Below are 19,495 nucleotides of genomic sequence, written 5' to 3' on the forward strand. Positions count from 1 at the left end.
ATAGTACTTGTACAACAATATTGACCTCATAGCAAGGACTCTTGGAAAAAATGATTTTGTACACCTTTCAATGCAATGGAGACAAGAGTTATTACTGATATTATGATTAAGTAAGAATTTTAGGAGGATCTATATGAAACACATAATCCCAAGGATGATAGGTATTCAATGAACTGATATCAGTGGGCTTATTAGAAAACATTACCTAATACCAATTGTGTAAAAAATATTTTAAATTTTGGGAGGAAAATCTGCTTGTAAAAACTGGTCTTTTTCTCTGAAGTGATTTATTCTAGTGAAGTTTAGTTCATCTGCCTGGATGTTTACACCTGGAAACAATATTGTTGTTAAGTTGTTTTTCAGTTGTGTCTGATTCCTTGGGAGCCCATTTGGGGTTTTCTTGGCAAAGATACCAGAGTGGTTTGCCATTTCCTTCTCCAGCTCATTTTACAGATGAAGAAATTGAGGTAAAAGAAGTTTCTTGCCTAGGGTCACATAGCTATTAAGTGTCTGAGGCCAGATTTGAACTCATGAAGATTGAGTCTTCCTAACTTCAGGTCCAATGCTCTATCCATTGTACCACCTAGGTGAAACAATATCAGTATAACAAATAGACTAAGCTTCTAAAGCTAGTCTTCCATTTGGATGTGTAGTCCCCATTCTTCCATGAATTGCATGAGATAGGTTTCATTTCCTTGGGGAGATTTGTGGGGTACCTGAGCATCATAGAGTTTTGACAAAAATCCCTCATTTGGGTACTCATTATATTCAGAATGTTCACTTCCTTTCTCATCTACCACATGTTCACAATCAGATAGAGATGGTATACATAGTCTCCCTGTTTGTGGATCCCAGTCTACGAGTATCCTTGACTCCTCATCTTCCTCTTGTTCCTTCTTTGTCTTTATGTTTTCCTGTGTTCTCTGTTGGAGATTTCTTAGTTGTGGATTGTATGAACCAAGTAGGGCTTCTTGGCCAAAATCTGCTAAAGCAGCCTCAGACTCAAACATTACTTTGCCCTGAAAGGGTACTCCATCCTGCAAGTGAATTTCCTGATCATGATGATCTATCCCGATGTCCCCAGGTCTCACATCAAACTCATATTCTATGATGGATTCATTTTTTGTTTTTGAAGCACAAAGTAATCCTTGTTGAACTGTTGAAAGGCAGTGTAAAGTTTCTTCATTGTCACAAAAAATGCCCATTGCCTTTGAAGCATAACCCAAGTGCTCCACTTCAGATTCCTCCTGATGGCTCTTGCCCTGCATATTCTTAACAGTGTTTGGGTCAGAAATATCACTGTTTCCCCCCATTCCATTCATATCCTTTGAGGATGTTTTGGCATCTTCCACAATACTAAGGGTAATAAAGTTAACTACTATTTTTTCAGCTGGTGCAAAAAGTCTTTGGTCATATCCAGTTCCATAAATCAATACCTAAAAAGAGAAACAGAGCTTAAAATTTCTTTCAAAAATGAAAATAAGCATTGCTTTAAAAGAAACCTTGTTTCATCAGATCCCTTTTTTAAACGATCAACATTTAGCCACCTTTGGCAGTGGAAATGATAAGTCAGTTCCGCTGGCATTTAGATCAAAAGTCCCAAGCTTTCTTGGAAATTGCAAGGATGAAGTGGTAACAGAATGAGACAAAACTAGGGGAAAACCTTATCAGTGGGAATGTTTACCTCAGCTGATTTAATGGATCTGGATCCACAATCCCATCTCTGACCAATAATTACCAAGACCTGTTTATTTGTATGAACACACAACCAAGATTTAACAGAAGTACAGGGGTAGCCAGGGCGCTCAGTGGCTAGAACTCCAAACCTGAGATTCTAAGTTCCAATCTGGCCTCTGACACGTCCTAGCTGTGTGACCCTGGGCAAGCCACCTAACCCCAACAACTGCCTAGCCGTTGCTGCTCTTCTGTCTTAGAGCTGATACTAAGACTGAAGGTAAGGATTTAAAAAACAAAGGAAGTATAATATTACTTTCTATCCATCCCAAACCATGGCCAGAAGGCCTGAGAAATCTTCATTAATATTTCTCCATTAATCTTCCTCAAAACTCTGAAAAAGAGGGCAATCTTTTAAAGAGAAGGAATTTGACGTTCAAAAAGAGTACTTACTCACCATTTAGCCAATGTGGCCTCATGCCTGTTTAGCTAAATTTAGCTAAATAATTATACTTTCTTCCCTTGTGCCATAATGACGATTAAAATAAGACAAAATCAAAAATTATAAATTTTAGTCAACCTTCAATTATCCGTGTCAATGCCCCTGTGAGTTGCTCTAAAGGAAACCTATTAATTATGGGCCAATATGTAATTGTTGCCTTCCCTATAAAGTTTAATTTTGTATAAAATAATCAATTACAAAAACAAGCCTGAGTTCTCCAATATGTCCCATTGTTGTCGTTCAGTTGTTTTCAGGAGACTCTCACTCTTTGTGACCCTATTTGGATTAAAGATATCATTACACTAACTCAGTAAAATAAACTATCCTCATAGCTATTTTCACGCAATAAAAAAATCTATCTTTGCAAGTAATTCTGCTTATATTATCTAAGGGCAGCTAGGTGGCAGAGTGGATAGAGTACCAGGACTGGAGTCAGGAAAATTTGTCTTCTGGGCTTAGAAACTTACTAACTGTGTGATCCTGGGCAAGTTGCTAAACTCTGTTTGCTTTAGTTTCCTCATCTGTAAAATGAGCCAGAGAAGACAATTGAAAATCACTCCAGTATCTTTGCCAAAAAAAATCCCAAATGGGGTCATGAAGAATCTGACACAACTAAAGAACAACAACATAACTATCTAAGTGCTTAAATAATGTTAATAAGTGGGGGCAGCTAGGTAGATCAGTGGATTGAAAGCCAGGTTTGGATATCCTGGGTTCAAATCTAGCTATACACATTTCCTAGGTGTGGGCAAGTCATTTAACCCCATTGCTTAACCCTTTCCACTCTTCTGCCTTGGAACCAATACATAGTATTGATTCTAAAATGGAAAGTAAGGACTTAAAAAAAGAATATGCTAAGTAAAAATTATTAAAATAACCAAAGAGTAGTTATTTAGAAATCCATTCGGTATATTTTTCACAATCCCCATACCAAATGATTGCATGGTATGAATGTAATAAGTGCAATGGGACTTGTCCACTAATCTAGAAACATGGTACATTTCCTAATAGTTTTGCTTTTCTTCAAAGACCCTTAATCTTTGGTTTTAATAAAAAATTGTTTTTAACAGGAATAGGCCCTGTATCAGTAATTTCATTGATATAGAGAATTTCCAGGGGAAGAAATTCCTTCTGTTAATGCAGATTGTTACCTTCTCTTCAACTTGTAGTCTTTGAGAATTGTCTAGAATTGTCTACGAGGCTTCATATGGCTCACAATATTCCTATATGTGGTCCAAAAGGATTAAAAAATAATTGAGAAAGACAATAAAAATAAATAAGAATATAATAAACCATAGATAAGGTTAATATATAGTTTTCTAAGTCTATCTGTGGCCTGCAGGGATCCTTATGCAAGGATTATTAGCCTTTGCTTCTTTTTGAGTTTGATACCACTGTTAGGACACTGAGCCAGTACATGCCTTGCTTAGTCACACCACCTTATGTGTCAGAGACAGGAACTCAACCCAGGTCAACCCAAATAAGCTTCTTACCCACGATGTCAAATTGCCTTTTGACAACATAATTGCCATTATATTTGGTGTTGTTAGATGATAGGAACTTACCAAGTTAGTTGGTTGTTTCTCCTTGCCAACATGTATATATCTGTACATAGAATAGCCTATTACTAAAAAAATAAAGGCTGTAACAGAAATGGGCAAAACATAACAAAGGATGATTTTTACTTTCAGCTCTGAAGTTTGATCTGTTAAGAAAAAAGAAAAAATGGTAAAAGTTGGGTAGAAGGGGACAGCTAGATGGTTCAATAAATTGAGAGCCAGGGCTAGAGATGGGATGTTCTGGGTTCAAATCTGGATTCAGACACTTCTTATCTGTGTGACCCTAGACAAGTCATGTGACCCCTACTGCCTGGCCCCACATTGGTGAAGGCTGCTCCACTCTCCCTCTTCACTGAGTCTGAGAACATTTTTCACTTCACCTGCCCTTCTGCTCAGGAGCCCAGTGGGAGAGCTTCCTTCTTCCTCTGTCTGGGGGTAAGGGAGTGGGGGCTCATATGCAGCATGAAAGTGCAGTTTGGGCACTCAGCCTCTAAAAGTTTCACCATCACTGGCCTAACCTTTACCACTCTTCTGCCTTGGAACCAATATGTGATATTGATTCTCAGAGGGATAGCAAGGGTTTTTTCAAAAAGAAAAATTGATTGAAGGAATTGGGCATGTTTAGTTTGGAAAAGAGAAGACTCATATAGACACCCCCCTGTTTGAAGGACTATTACATGGAGGAAGGATTAAAATTGTTCTCTTTGGCCCCAGATGGCAGAAGCAGGGTAAGCTACACAGAGGCAAATTAAGACTTGATGTCCTAATAATCAGGACTAAACAAAAATGAGATGAGCTGACCGAGGAGGTAATGGGGTCCACCTCTTTGAAGGTCTTCAAGCAGAAACTAGATGACTCATCCTTTTGTATGTGTGTTGTGTCTGCTGAGGTCTCTTCCAAATCTCAAATTCTGTGATTCTAAGAGGGCTTACAGTCCATATGAACACTTCACTGTTGTTCAGTCATTTTAGTTGTGTCCAACTCTTCATGACTCTCTTTGGGATTTTCTTTGCAAGGATACTAGAATACTTTGCCATTTCCTTCTCCAGTTCATTTAGCATATGAGGAAACTGAGGCAAATAGCTTTACATAACTTGTCCAGGGTCATATAACACTGGATTTGAACTCAGGTCTTTTTGACTTCAGACCTGGCACTCTATCCACTGTGCTACCTAGCTGCCCCAAAGCAAATTCTTGTTACTATCTGGTTTCGAACCGCATGTGAGGTGAGTATGATAACCATTACACTGCAGAAACCAACTCTTATGACCACTTTATGACACATTTAATATGTTTGATATCTATTTCTTCTAACTGCTTAAATGATTTTCACTGACAATTCATTTCTAACATCTGACCACTGCCCAAGCTGTTAATAAACAAGTCACAGCCTCCCTAAGTGAGACATTTCCTTCAGTCTGGCTTATTTTTTTTTTTTGGCTTGACTGACACTTTGGTTAATTTGACAGATGGCCCATCATTCTTAAATTTACAGAAAGATGCCATGAAGGTTCTAGAAGAGAATATCCATTAGCATATGTTCCTTCCTTTTCCCCTGTAGAACATTTTACTTTGAAATTGGGTTGGAGTGGGGAATTGTGTTCATATCTGGGTTCTATGACCCTGGGGATATAGCAAGAAAGGAATTAAGCACTTCCCTAAATCAGTGCATTTATGAGAGATTAGTAAGATGATGGAGATGAATTTTATTGTGATAAAAGTATTTTTTCTTTTCTTTTCAAGTTTCCATTTTGGGATTTAGTGACCCTTAGATTAGGGAAGAAGGCATATGCTGCTCCATTTATAAAATCTATTACTCTAGTATCTTTCAGATGAACTGAAGGTTTCTTGCAACCTGGAAATAATGATTTACTGTCAGATGTTTCCAGAGAGAAGAAAGGAAAGAGAAAAGAGAGGTAACTAAGGAGTAAAGGACTGCCTGGTGACTTGCTTTCTCCTGCCCTGTGACATGTAGTGGCAAAATGCTAAACATTATTCGCTGGGCTTTTAACTTAATCCTTTATGTTTTGGGTCAAATCCAAAAAACACTTTGCTTTATGTGAAAAGTTTTCCCTAGTTCTTATTCTAACTATAGCTTTGATTTTGATTGATCTCCAATGCCACTTCATCCAGAAAGCCCTTTCTGATCCCCCTTGTTGTATATAGTTTTTGATTCAATTATCTTATAATGTTGTGTATTGAGCTATTTGTGTTACTGTTTCTTCCTTAACTCAATAATAAGCTCTTTGACAGGTAGGAACCAAGTCAAGTCTAAGTTTTATATTTCTCTCAGTTACTAGAAGAGTGTTCTGCACACAGTTAAGTACTTAAATCATGTTTTCATAGAGACTTATTTATTATCTTACCTATCTACTTGTTAAATTCCCAGGAATCACTGACTACAGTAAAGAAAATATGGATAGTGAAAGCTTTTATTTATTTTCTTCTTAAAACAGGAGGTAGGGTACAACATATGGAATGGGAAAATACTTAAGGAAGTATGGTGAATATTTTTTTAAATGCCTCAAGGACATAAATTCAAATCTTGGCATTATGGCCTCTACCTCTGTGACCTTGAACAAGTCATTGAACTTCTTAAAACCTCAGAATTCTCATCTATAAAATGGAGAGGACTAGTTGGCTTCTGTGGTATTTTCCAGCTCTAAATCTAGGATCCTAATGATCTCCTGATGTAGGTTCACATCCTTGCTTTGCGATTTGCTACTTGTCACTTTGGACAAGTGATTTATTTGCTTTCTGCCTTGGTGTCCTCATTCAAAAGGGTTGGACTACCTGGCCTCAAAGGGTCAGGTCATCTCTTACACTGTGAACTTGGGAACTAGAGGGACCAATGGGATTAGGATGCTGACGTGAGAAAAAAAGAAAAAGGACATGCTAGAGAAATTACCAAACACTTTTCAACTAACGGTATATCTTTTAGAGAGAAACCTAAAAATACGATCAAGAGTATGAAGGTATAGGCAAAGAAACAGAGAGAGAGAGAGAGACAAACCCACACAGTTCAGAGATGGCTGGGGAATAGCATACTGCCAGTTGGAGACACTGCCCAAGACAGTCATTTGGAAAGAAGCCTAGATAAAAAAACCTCATGACTCTTTCTTTGGCTTAGAGGAACAGTGGTTCATTGGTAAGAGATTCAGGGAATAACTGCAAAAATTCTTGTATAATATGGAAAATGGACCATATTGTCTATTTTATGGTTGCTCCAGGCAACTTGCTAAGACTTTTAAGTTGTACAGAAAGATGCTGATGACCTAAACTGATAGAGGGAATTTCCACACAGAGGAGTTCTCTATACCAGTGAAATCAAAGATTCATTTTCCATCACTATCCCTTTTCTGTTTGAAAGCACTCTTTTAGATTAGATAGTAACTAGAGCAAAGAATAATGGTTGCTATGTTCCAGGTAATTGCCACTTTTGCCTCCCAGTGGATCATATGATCATAGGTCTAGAGCTGAAAGGAATCTCAAGCCCTTCTTTTTGCTGGGGAGGAAACTGAAACACATGTAGTATGATCCCATGGATAATAAGTGAAAGAGATAGGACTTGAACTTAGCTGTGTCAGAGATGGGATTTGAACTTATGTCTTCACACCAGAGCCTGTGTTCTTTCCACTATAGCCTGCTGCCTCTTGCTTTTGTTTCGATAAGGTGGCGACATAATCCAACTTCCTTTTGATTCTATCAGATTTTCTTCTTCACACACTGAGATTTTTTTTAAACATACCTTTCAAGGTAGTGATGCACTGCTTTTCTGAAGGCATAGAATTTCGAAGTGGTCCCGGGACATAGGATTGCACACTGACACAATAGAGAGTATCCGACTCCAGCTGGGGAAGCTCCAATGTATGATTTGTTACAAATTTGTACCACTAGAAAAAGGGATTGAAAATTTTTATAGCTCAATTTCATAGAGAATATCTTGTAGTTGCTAGAAAGCTGGACTTGGATTTGGGAAGACTTGGGTTCAAATCATTCCTCAGACACTAGCTCTGTGACCACAGGCAATCACACAATTTCTTTGAACCTCAATTTTCCTCATCGATAAAATGAAGATAAGGAGCCCTGTGGTAAGAACCTCACAATATTGAAATACTTATTAGCCATGTTATGGGAAAGTTCTCTTTTTTGTCATTTGCAAAACTGGAATAATTCTGAAATACTTAGCTCATGGGCTTGTTGAGAGGACCAAAGAGACAATAATTGTAAAGCATTTAGCATGGTGTCTGAAACATTTGTTTTTCAATCATTTTCCATTATAGTTGTCTGTTTGTGACCCCATGTGGGGTGTCCTTGGAAAAGATGCTAGAGTGGTTTGGCATTTCCTTCTCCATCTCATTTTACAAATGAAGAAATCAAGGCAAAGAGGGTTAAATGACTTGCCCAGGGTCTCATAGCTAGTGTCCGAGGCCAGATTTGAACTCATGAAGATGTCTTCCTGAATTTAGGCTTGGCATTCTCTTCAGCCTGGAACACAGTAAGCATTAGATAAATGTTAGCTATTATTATTAGCTATTCATTCCAGATGACATAATGTAAGTAAGATAGTTTGTGAACTTTAAAGCATTACACAACTGCCATCTATTACTATTTCTAAAAAAATTTTTTATTCTTTTCAACTTATATTTTATTGAGATCAAATAGAAATGGCCCAACGATGGGTCACCACCTATCATTGTTCTTTTATGTTGAATGTTTAGAAGACTATTATGCGGGTGGATGAAATGACAACTTTTTGTAATTGAATATGGGATAATGATGATGATTCATAGGTAAATATGACTTCTGAGAAGAAAAGCAACTAAAGAATAAGAAATAACAAATTCCTTTTCACCATAAACTATTTTTTAAACCCTTGCTTTCTGTCTTAGAATCAATACTCTATATTGGTTCCAAGGCAGAAGAGGGGTAAAGGCTAGGCAATGGGATTCAAGTGATTTTCCCAGGGTCGCACAGCTAGGAAGTATTTGAGGTCAAATTGGAATGCAGGACTTCCCATCTCTACTTTTAGATCTCAATCCACTGAGCCAGTAGCTGCCCTGCTATAAGCACTTAAGGAAAAACAAAACAACTAAACCTTCCCACCACCATTTTCCTTTAGATAAAATTTCTGTGTCATGAATGGGAACTGGATAGAAATAGTGACAAATGATAATGCACTGGATAATTCTTATCAAAATCTACCTGTTTGACTCTTGTTAGCATTCGTTATCCCTTGGTTTGAGAAACCGATGGGCATTATACAAAAAATATAGGTCTACGTAGTTAATAACCATGATTTCTGCACACTAGTCCAGGAGCAATGTTAAAAGGGAGTTTCTCTAGAGAAGAAAATCAGGAGTCATCATGCAAGTTAACTCCAACTGTTTTCACCCATCTTTAAACAGCATATTTTATAAATGCTGCATACTTAAAAGAATTGCATTTGGAAATGCAAAGTACACACACGTACACACACACACACACACACACACACACAGAGCAAAGTGACAAAGTTATCTATAAGAATTGAGTTTCATGGGATACAGACATTGGATGCAAGGCTTCATCTTCACTCTGACTTTACCTTTTTGTTTGCTTTTGTATTGTAGATTGATACATTATATTTCAGACTGGGGTAGATTTGGTGCATGGATACAGAAGGGTCTTCTGGATTTATCTTCCACTTCTCAGGGGCTGTCAGAATGACTGATATGGATTTCTCACCAGGAGTCAATGCAACCACTGGGGGTGCAATTTGCGCTAGATGGACAGAAAAGGATATTTATCTATTTGCTGAAGGTAATTCCATGCTGAAAGCTTGTAAAACCTCATGAGGTTCATGGTACACAATCACATCAGAGAAGTAATCATGAGACCCTTTTTGTCATTTTGCTTTAATAACTTGTCATGTACAGGATATAACGTAAACCTATATTCTTTTACATTCTGTGTTCTCATGAAACTATAGCATCAAAAGGGAAAAATCACTATGTCCCAAATTCTGAACTTCAGATAGTTACAAAAATAAGTCTGTGTTTTGTATTTAGATAACACTTTTCTAAAATGAGTTCAGAAACCTCAGTAAACATTTAAATGCTGATGATCCCTGATCATGAAAAAGTCTCCCCAAAACAGATTCATCAGTGTATCCAAGACTAGATTTTAGTGATAGCAGGACCTTAAAACCTTTCAGTCTTATAAGTGAGAAGTTGAGGTCTAAAAACTGATTTAAAAAGTTTGTGGGAGGGGCAGCATTAGAACCCAAATTAGAACTGACACAGAATTCAGGGATCTCATTTACTTTACAAGGCTAAATTATTTTTTAGGCACCAATAGATGAGAGTGGAGAAACGAAGAGAGGGATCGCTGGGAGTAATCCTTCCCAATCTGTTAATAACCTCTGATGCTTAACTCCATTACTTACTTTCTGACCATGGATTAAAACGTTCTGTTTCTACCCATTTGGAACAGTCTTTCCCCCAGATGGCCTTAACTCTCCCATAGTATTGTTCTTCATAGTCAAAGGTTTCACAGGAAAGGTCGCAGGAGGTTATGTTCATATTTCTGCATTCTGATTTATTCAGCCATTTCTTTTGGCCATATCTGCATAAGGAGAAAGTGGTACGTGATAAAAACTTGAATGCTTATTGTTCATTACAGTCAAAGCAGTCATTACCTAAAACAGACTGGAAGTTAGGACCTTTTCTCCAGTAAAAAACAAAGGTGTCTGTCATGGAGACAAAGAAGTATCTACTTTTGCTGCCAGCATTTTCTTCATGAGTCATTGTTTTTTGTCATTCCTTTTCTCTTCTGAGAAATATCATTTGGATGGTAAAACTTTTTTTTATGTTCTTAGTCTACAGTACAAGAGTCTTATGTTTTGGGTGATCTAATTCGGGGGTAATGATATATGCGAGTTTTACTCATCACGTGTACTGAAGTCACTCGGATGGTAAAAGGAAAGATAAAGTCATCCTGCTCTTGAACAATTATCATTGCTGGTTTTAATGATTCCACACCTCAAACATTTTATACAACATTTAAGCCAGATTGACATAAAAAATCTAATAGAAACCACTGCTAGACTCCACCAAAATTATTTTAAAACTAATAATAATAAGGCTTTTACACTCATTGTCTTCCTAATCATACTGTTTGTAAGGTAGAATAAGTGGTGTCTATTATTGCCATTTAATCAATTGGTAAGAGACAACAGAGGTGGAAATGAGACTAACATTGAGGTTCCTCATATCTGGCACAATGTTCTACCCACTAAACCAAATTATTAATAATAGAATACAAATTTGGACTTTAGAACTTTATTTAGATACAGATGATAGAGGATTTTATTTAATAATAGAGTGCTTTTTCATTTTTATGTGCCTTCACAGCAGGCAGTTCCAATGAATCCAGTTAGTATTTATGAAGCACCTACTATATTTTTCAGATTGTAAGCTCCTTGAGGGTGGAGATTGTCTTTTTGTCTCTTTTTTGTATCCTCGGCTTTTAGCACAGTGCCTGGCATATGGTAAATAATAAATATTTATTGACTGATTCACATGACTGAATGTTTTTAAGACTAGATCTTTATATTTCACTGAGGTTAGGCATATAGGCACTACTCATAAGTCTGTTTCCATTTTGATTAACAGGAAAGCTTTGGCCAACTTTGTTTCTGACATGGGCTGGTTCTCTCTTCCTTAGGCAACCTGGTGGACCCCTGCTCCTTGGGGTTGATATACTGATGCTGGACCTGGTTTAGATGCCAAGCTTCAGAGCCCAGTGTCACTCAGAACTCCCAAGCTCAAGAAGCCTTACCTTTGGCCATCTTGGTAGTTGTAATATAAGTCATAATGCCTACAAGCTTCTGCTTTGTCTAATATCCCGTGCTAAGTGCCAGGGATACAAAAATGAAGCCAAATACAGTTTCTATGCTCAAGGAATATGGCCCTTGCAAGAGCTATTTCTATGCTAAAAGCACTCTCCTCATCTCTGTCTCTTGGAATCTCTAATTCTCTTAACAATAACAAAAAATACTTAAAACAAACAAAAAGCCCATAAAAATAACAACAACCAAAAAACCTGTCTTAAAATTGATACTAAGTTTCAGTTCCAAGGAAGAAGAGAGGTAAGTGGTGTTAAGTGACTTGCCCACAGTCACAGAGCTAGGAAGTGTTTGAGGATAGGTTTGAACCTAGAACCTCCCTTCTCTAGGGCTAGCTCTATCTACTGAGCTACCCAGCTGTCCCTCTAATTCCCTTTAAGACCCAGATCAAGTATAAAGGTCTTTCCTGATCTCCCCCCCCCCACCCCAGCTCCTAGTATGCTACCTCACCAAATTATTGTGTATATATTACGTTCTGTCTATACTTATATATGTACATTTTGTCTCCCCCCAGAATGTAAACATCATGTGGGCAGGCACAATCTTATTTATGTGTTTATACCTCTAATAACTTGCACAGTGTCTGGCACATAGTAAACGTTTAATAAATACTTGATGGTTGACTAGAGTTTGTATAGTGACAGAGTGGGGGCAGAGGAAACAAGAGCAGAGATGAGTATAATAAAAGTTATCATGCAAATTCATTATACAGGTATTGCTGCCATATTATGACTTTCCCCTTTGTGGTTTTGATATATCATGGGTTGGCATAAAAGATTAAATGCGAATTTTGTGGGAGTTTTTCAGAAGCCACAGATGACACATGAAGGCCAATAGACAACACAAAAAAAGTTTAGAAACTATATATAGCAAAATATATATAGAGGGAACATAATATATTTAGAAACTCTATATATAACAAAATAAAGAAAGAATGAAAGAAACAAAGAAAAGGAAAGAAATGAAGAAGGAAGGAAAGAAGGAAGGAAGGAAGGAAGGAGAAAAGGAAGGAAGGAGAAAAAGAAGGAAGAAAGGAAGGAGTGAAGGAAGGAGGGAAAGAGGAAAGAAAGAAAGAAGGAAGAAAGGAGGGAAGGAGGGAAGGAAGGAGGGAAAGAGGAAAGAAGGAAGGAAGGAAGGAGGGAAAAAGGAAAGAAATGATGGAAGGAGGGAAGGGAGGAAGGAAGGAAGTAAAGAATGAAGGAACTATATAGCTATGACCAAATACTTTACCTAAATTTTACAATAAATAACTGTAAACACCCCATAAAAGAAAAAGGAAAAAAATTCAGACATCTTCTCTGATATGAAAGGAGGGCCAAAATTTTACTCATATTTTCCAGATCATGGGGGTCCTGTGCTCCTAACCCCCAGGATGTGGAATGGATGCCTGTATTCAGGCAGGTTTTTCTTGCCTGTCATAGAGTATCTAGTTAATTCTCCCATATACTTATATTTGGCAACCCATGAATGAGCACAAGAGCATAGGAAATTGTAGTAAATTGGAAAAAGTTCTAGTTCAAAAGTCAGGAGACCTTCATTCAAATTCTATTTCTGTCAGATGCCACTTTGATAACTTGGGCAAATCACTTATCTTTCTTGGGTCTGTTTTCTCAGATATAAAATAAAGAGACTGGACTAGATGGTCATTGAATTCTCTTCTACTTCTAGTTCTAAGATCCTATGAAAGTCAATTAGTCTCCCTATGATAAACAAAAGAAGTCTTTCTATACACACTTGATATAATGTGTAGCTCCTATATATAATGTTGTTGTTTGGTTTTGGTTATGTCTCCCTCATTGGGACCCCATTTGGGTTTTTCTTGGCAGAGACACTAGAATGGTTTTCCATTTTCTTCTCTAGCTCATTTTACAGATGAGGAGATGGAGGCAAACAGAGTTAAGTGACTTGTCAAGGGTCACAGAGCTAGTATTTGTGGCTGGATTTAAAGTCATGAAGATGAGTCTTCCTAACTTCAGGCACAGAACTCTATCTATTGTGCCACCTAGCTGCCCTCTTTATTAAAGCTAGATAATCATCCATCCCACAAATCCCTTCTGCCAAATGCCTCACCCTATACAGGAGGATTTCCTTTGCCATTTTATTCATTATGAAGGGAGAGGTAACTGAGTTTATGCAACTGAGCTTTAACTTTTATGATATAATAATTATCAATGAAATAGTAGTCATATAAAACCACTATAAAACAAGAACAATTATCCAGAAAGCATTGGCTTGAAATTTGAGGATGTAGTTGGCACTACTCTCTTGAGGGAAACTATGCTTCTTGGCAAAGAGATCTACTCTCTTAAAAAGATATATTTTGGATAAAAATAGATTTTGCAAGCATTCAGTCACTTGTGTTAAAGTTACCAAGCCAGCCAAGACACAACATTGAAAGTCTGATCCTATTGACTAATAGAGGCTCAACCTTTTTTTGGGTGTCAGAACCCTTTAGCAGTCTTGTGAAGCCAATGGACTCTTCCTCAAAATAATGCTTTTAAATACATAAAATGAAACATAAGACTACAAAGGAAACCGATTACATTAAAATATAATTATAAAAATATTTTTGTAAAAAGTCCCCAATTAGGGACCTCTGTTATAACCAAAATTATATATATATATATATATATATATATATATATATATATATGTGTGTGTATGTGTGTGTGTGTGTGTGTGTGTGTATATATATGTGTGTGTATATATAGATCACCACTGTATGAATTATAATATATTGAACACCACTGCTGAGGAAATTCTTCTATAAGGATCAGGACAACTACAGTATCTGACAAGGTGACATTTATGTACTATTTCAGCCAACATATCAATAATAAGGCTACATGTGTAGAAAAACTATTGTACCTGAGTCTGTGGTAGAAGTTGGGTGAGAGTAGGGAGAGAAAGAGGAAAGAACCTTTTAATGGGGAGGGAACCTAGTGTAGTAGAAAAGGCATTGCATTTGGAATCAGAGCAGATAATTTGGAATCCATCTTTGCTATCTGCTGTATGTTTGTCTTTCATTTAGAAGAAGAAGATCAATGACATTACTGGGTAATGACTTTTGTGTGAATTGGATTTAAGTATGGCAGAGTTGTACAAGTAAATGTATTTCTTTGCAACTAAAAAAGAAGACTTAGATATTTAAGAAAAATAGTTTTTAAATCAGAAATCACTTTTAAGTCCTTATAGTGAGAATGCATTTTCTTTTGGGATCCATTATGGTTAGTAGGTAAAAAATGTTGACTCTGCAAACTAACTGAATGATAATTGGAAAAAAAAAAAAAGAAAAGGGCTCTTCCAGTGTCTTTGAAGCCCCAGTGCCAAGACAAAAGTCAAGATAACTGGAGATGGCATGGAATTCAGTGGATGACTGTGGCATCTTTGTTGTCTGACCAAACTCTAAGTGCCCCACAGTGCCTACCTCGGAGACTTCATGGCTGTTTGAACAAATTGTCTAAGATGACTTGGAGTCCCATGCTACCTACTACCTGGGTAACCATGCGCAAGTCACATTATCTCTTGAAGCCTCATCTGTAAAATGAGGGCTTGGTTTAGATTAGGGATCCTTATCTGGAATCTATAGAGAGATTTCAGTGTCTATTAATCTGAAACCTTTATAATTTTGAAAATGTTTCTGATACAATTGGTTAACTTTGTAATTTTATTTGTTTTATTTTGCTTATTTGAAAACTCTTGCCTTCCATCTTAGAATCAACACTGTGTAGCAAGGGCTAGGCAATGGAGGGTGTGACTTTCCCAGTGTCACAAAACTAGGAGGGCAGATTTGAACCCAGGACTTCCCATCTCCAGGCCTGGTTCTCCATCCACTGAGCCACATAACCATCCTCTATTTTATGCATTTAAAAACATGATTCTAAGAAGGGGTCCATAGGCTTCAGCCAACTGCCAAATGGAGCATGTCCTTTTTTTAAAACCCTTACCTTCTGTTTTAGAAACAATACTCTGTATTAGCTCTAAGGCAGAAGAGAATTAGGAGCTAGGCAATGGGGGCTAAGTAACTCGCCCAGGGTCATGCTGCTAGGAAGTATCTGAGGTCACATTTGAACCCAACACCTCTCATCTCCAGGCTTGGCTCTCTGTCCACTGAGACACCTACCTGCCCTTGGGGAGTGGTCAAGGTCTTAAAGAAGTGTAAGAACTCCTGGACTAGATGACCTTTAAGGTCTCTTCCAGCTTCAAGCCCTGTGATCCTAAGGTTTGTTATATGAAGTTAAAATGGTACCAGTAGCAGATCAAAGAAGACATTTCAAGCTATGACTGCAAATACAGTACAGTATGGTATGTTAAATGCTAAGCTGCTCCAGATGCATTATTGGGAAGGGCATTTCTTAACTTTTAAAAAGCTAATTATCTTCTAACTCAATTTAATTTCATCTCTATTTATGTGTTCTTATGAAAGTACCGATAGGCAATTAGGTTAAATTTAATCTCATTTCTAATCACTGCATTAGCAGTAATTAGCTTTAAATGAAACTAGTAAACTAGCAACTTTGCAGACAGAATGAGAAACAGAGAACCTCTCCATAGTTCAAATAAAGAAGGGTTTTTTTCCCCCATTCTTGTGAACTGGCTTTTTTTTTTAAAGTCCTTAACTTATGTGTATTGGCTCATAGGTGGAAGAGTGGTAAGGGTGGGCAATGGGGGTCAAGTGACTTGCCCAGGGTCACACAGCTGGGAAGTGTCTGAGGCCGGATTTGAAGCTAGGACCTCCGGTCTCTAGGCCTGGCTCTCAATCCACTGAGCTACCCAGCTGCCCCAACTGGCTTTATTTTTTATGTAATAATTCCCCTCCTGCCCCACTTATTCAGGGTAGAGCTCTAGACACCCTTTTTAGGCACTTAGGAACTATTCCTTTGTATCATATATGTCATGTTCCTTATTAAGCTGGCAGCTCTGTTAGGGCAGGAGTTACGTCTTAGCTTAACTCAACAACACAATCTGTCCTGGCATTCCTTATGTTGAACAAATGTTGAGCCCACTGAACTGATTGAGATTGCAGCCTCACCACTTGGAGGAGTCTGGCGACTTTGGGATGCTTTTTTACCCAGCTCTATTGTTGCTTCCTTTAAATGTTCTCACATGGACTTCAAACATGCACAAACTCATAAATACTCCTTTATAGCAGAGAAATCTGGAAGCTTTTTTTTTTTTTTTTTTTTAGTTGTGCAATCAAGACTGTATTTGCTGACATAAATCATGGGTGGTTATCCTCTCACCATTCCCAGCCCTCCAATCACATGAACATCTAAGGATCAGAATAAGCCCTGTGCCTCCACCTAAAGGAGAATTTGGAAGTGAACCGATACCGAGGAATAAATTCAGAGATGAATCCAAGAGCTTGTTTTAAATTTCAAAATCACCAATTGGAAAATTTCTAAATCAATGAGAAAATGTCATGCATTTTAATTATAGGAATATTATAAATCTATATTTCTCTTTAATGTGTTCATTAAAAAGTGGTGGTTTTGTTTTATGCACCACAAACCTTTTTGGACGGACAGTGAGGTGGTACAATGGATAGAGTGCCAGGACGGAGGTAAGGAAGATTCATCTTTCTGTGTTCAAATATCTGGCCACAGAAACTTACTAGCTGTGTGAACCTTGGCAAGGTACTTTACCCTATTTACCTCAGTTTCCTCTTTGGTAAAATGAGATGGAGAAGGAAATGGTAAACTACTCTAGTATCTTTGCCAAGAAAACTTCAAATGGAGTCACAAAGAGTTGGGAGCTAAAGGAGGGAGATGAATTTTGTCATCGCTTCACTGGGGCCAAGGTTGGTCATTACCATTATTCACCATATGAGGAAGGACTGATTTTGTTGCCTGTGATTATTCACTAAATTTAAGTTAAGTTGACATAAGAAAATCTGAGCTACTTTTTGCCCATGAATAAGTTTCAAAATGGATGGATTGTCCTGTTCATTTGCATCAAGCTGGAAATTTTTGTCCATTCTTTTCCACTTAAATGTTTATTCATTGACCAGGACCAATGCTTCTTTTAAAAAAATCATTACCTTCTGTCTTAGTCTCAATTCTAAGTAGAAGAGCCTCAAGGGCTAAGCAATAGGGATTAAGTGACTTGCCCAGGGTCACATAGCCAGGAAGCTCTTGGTGGGAATGCCAGAGGATCATATATGTCATAGAATTATAGCTGAAAGAAAGCTTAATGATCATGTAGTTCAATTCCCTAATTTTCAGATGGATAACCTGAGGCCCAGAAAAATTAACAACCAGCATTTATATCATGCTTTGAGGAAGCGTATGAGGCCAGATTTGAACCAGATCCTCTTGACTCCAAGACTAGAATTCTGTCCACTGTGCTACCTAGCGGCCTCTCAATGCTTATTCTTTAATGAAAACAAACAAAACATTTTGTCACTTTAATTTAAAAGGAAAATATACCAGAATTAATGAGTCACTTAACTTTCATTTGTTTATGAGCTGCTATTTGATGCTATAAGATGCTATAAAAAGTTTATCTTTATTTATATTGTAAGAGTCCTTGTTCAAAGATTGTGGAAAGGAAAAATCAAACAAATAGAAAACTTACATAAGATACTGCACAGTATAAACAACTCCAGCTTCTCCTAGACCCTCTGGTGAATTCCACCGTAGAATGTTCTTCATGTTTACTGATGAAAAAGTGACATTGGTTGGCTTAGGTAAACCGCTACTGATACAATGAGCTGAAAAAAAAAATAAAAAAAGGGAACGATTTAACAGAGAAAGAAAAGCATTTGCTCCTTACTGGATTGGAAAATATGTGCTTAAAACACAAAATGACCAAATTGTATAACAACCTTTATGTTTTTACTAAAAGGGGTAGGATGATGGATATTACAATATACGAAGTATATTACAATAGATAATCAGTGAAAGCAAATAAGCTGATTTGTTCAAATGATTAGGTCCTACTAAATTCATACTAGAGAATTTAATGAATCAATGGAATCAATTGGAGAGCAATTAGCTACTATTTTAATGCAATCATGGAGGATTGAGGAAGTTTCTAAATATCACATACCTAGATTATAAAAGAAGCAGAAGGACCATCGTAGAATTAAAAAAAAAAAACCAAGTTTTAAACTCAGGACTAAGAGATACAATCCAAGGAGCAGAGGAACTTAAATTTCATTTGTAATCAAAGCACTGAGTAATAGCGTGAGTGGGTTAGGAACATGCCCTGTCATGATTGCCCATGTTTTCTTCTTGACAAGAATCTAGGAAATATCGCAGCAATTCTAGTGCAGAGAGTCAAGAAGTCCTTCAACGAAGCCATTGAGGGTGGCCCAGGATTGGATAAATTTGCTTGGTTCATGTATGCTATTAATAATAGCTGAAAGTTATATGACACTTTTAAGTCTGAAAAATAACTCTTTATATACATTATCTAATGATGGCCTCATTATAGCCCTATGAGGTAGACGTTAAAACTAATATCATTCCCATTTTTGTAGATGCCATAGGATCGTAAGGGTCATAGAATTAGAGATGAGAGTTAATGGTCATCTAGTTCAACTTCCTCATTTTACAGATGAATAAACTGAGGACCAGAGATATTAAAAATGACCATTTATCTAGTACTTTGAGATTTACAATACAGGACAGCTAGGTGGCACAGTGGATGGATCACTAGTCCTGTAGTTCAAATCTAGTGTCAGACACTTCTTAAATGGGCAAGTCATTTAACCCTGTTTGCCTTTAAAAAAAAAAAAGAGATTTGCAAAGCACTCAATATAGTCATCTCATTTGATTCTTAGTACAACCATATGAGGTAGTAATCCTCTGGCAGGTTCTATCATGTAAGAAAAATCTCCAGCATGACCTCTTGCAACAGATTAAGACT

General features: G+C 37.2%; 1 protein-coding gene across 1 annotated transcript; it reads right to left on the reverse strand.

Moving 5' to 3' along the window:
• Positions 1-629: 629 nt before the first annotated feature.
• On the reverse strand, positions 630-18,291 carry IL20RA (interleukin 20 receptor subunit alpha). The gene is made up of 6 exons (XM_044674622.1): positions 18,200-18,291; positions 10,163-10,341; positions 9,323-9,498; positions 7,484-7,628; positions 3,742-3,881; positions 630-1,436 (listed from the first exon to the last, which is right to left on the reverse strand). Exons 1-6 carry the CDS (start codon positions 18,274-18,276, stop codon positions 630-632), a joined length of 1,524 nt encoding a protein of 507 aa, XP_044530557.1. The 5' UTR covers positions 18,277-18,291.
• Positions 18,292-19,495: the final 1,204 nt, after the last annotated feature.

Source organism: Gracilinanus agilis, chromosome 4 (genome assembly GCF_016433145.1).
Source record: "Gracilinanus agilis isolate LMUSP501 chromosome 4, AgileGrace, whole genome shotgun sequence".
NCBI lineage: Eukaryota > Metazoa > Chordata > Mammalia > Didelphimorphia > Didelphidae > Gracilinanus > Gracilinanus agilis.

What these genes read in the sequence shown, in the direction of transcription:
- IL20RA (XM_044674622.1), bottom strand. Translation starts at nt 18,276, where the DNA reads ATGAAGAACATTCTACGGTGGAATTCACCAGAGGGTCTAGGAGAAGCT. An exon ending in TATACTGTGCAGTATCTTAT is followed by an intron (nt 10,342 to 18,199) that starts GTAAGTTTTCTA and finishes CTCCTTATGCAG; the next exon opens with ATATGGCCAAAAGAAATGGC. An exon ending in AGAAACAACCAACTAACTTG is followed by an intron (nt 1,437 to 3,741) that starts GTAAGTTCCTAT and finishes TTCTCTTTTTAG; the next exon opens with GTATTGATTTATGGAACTGG.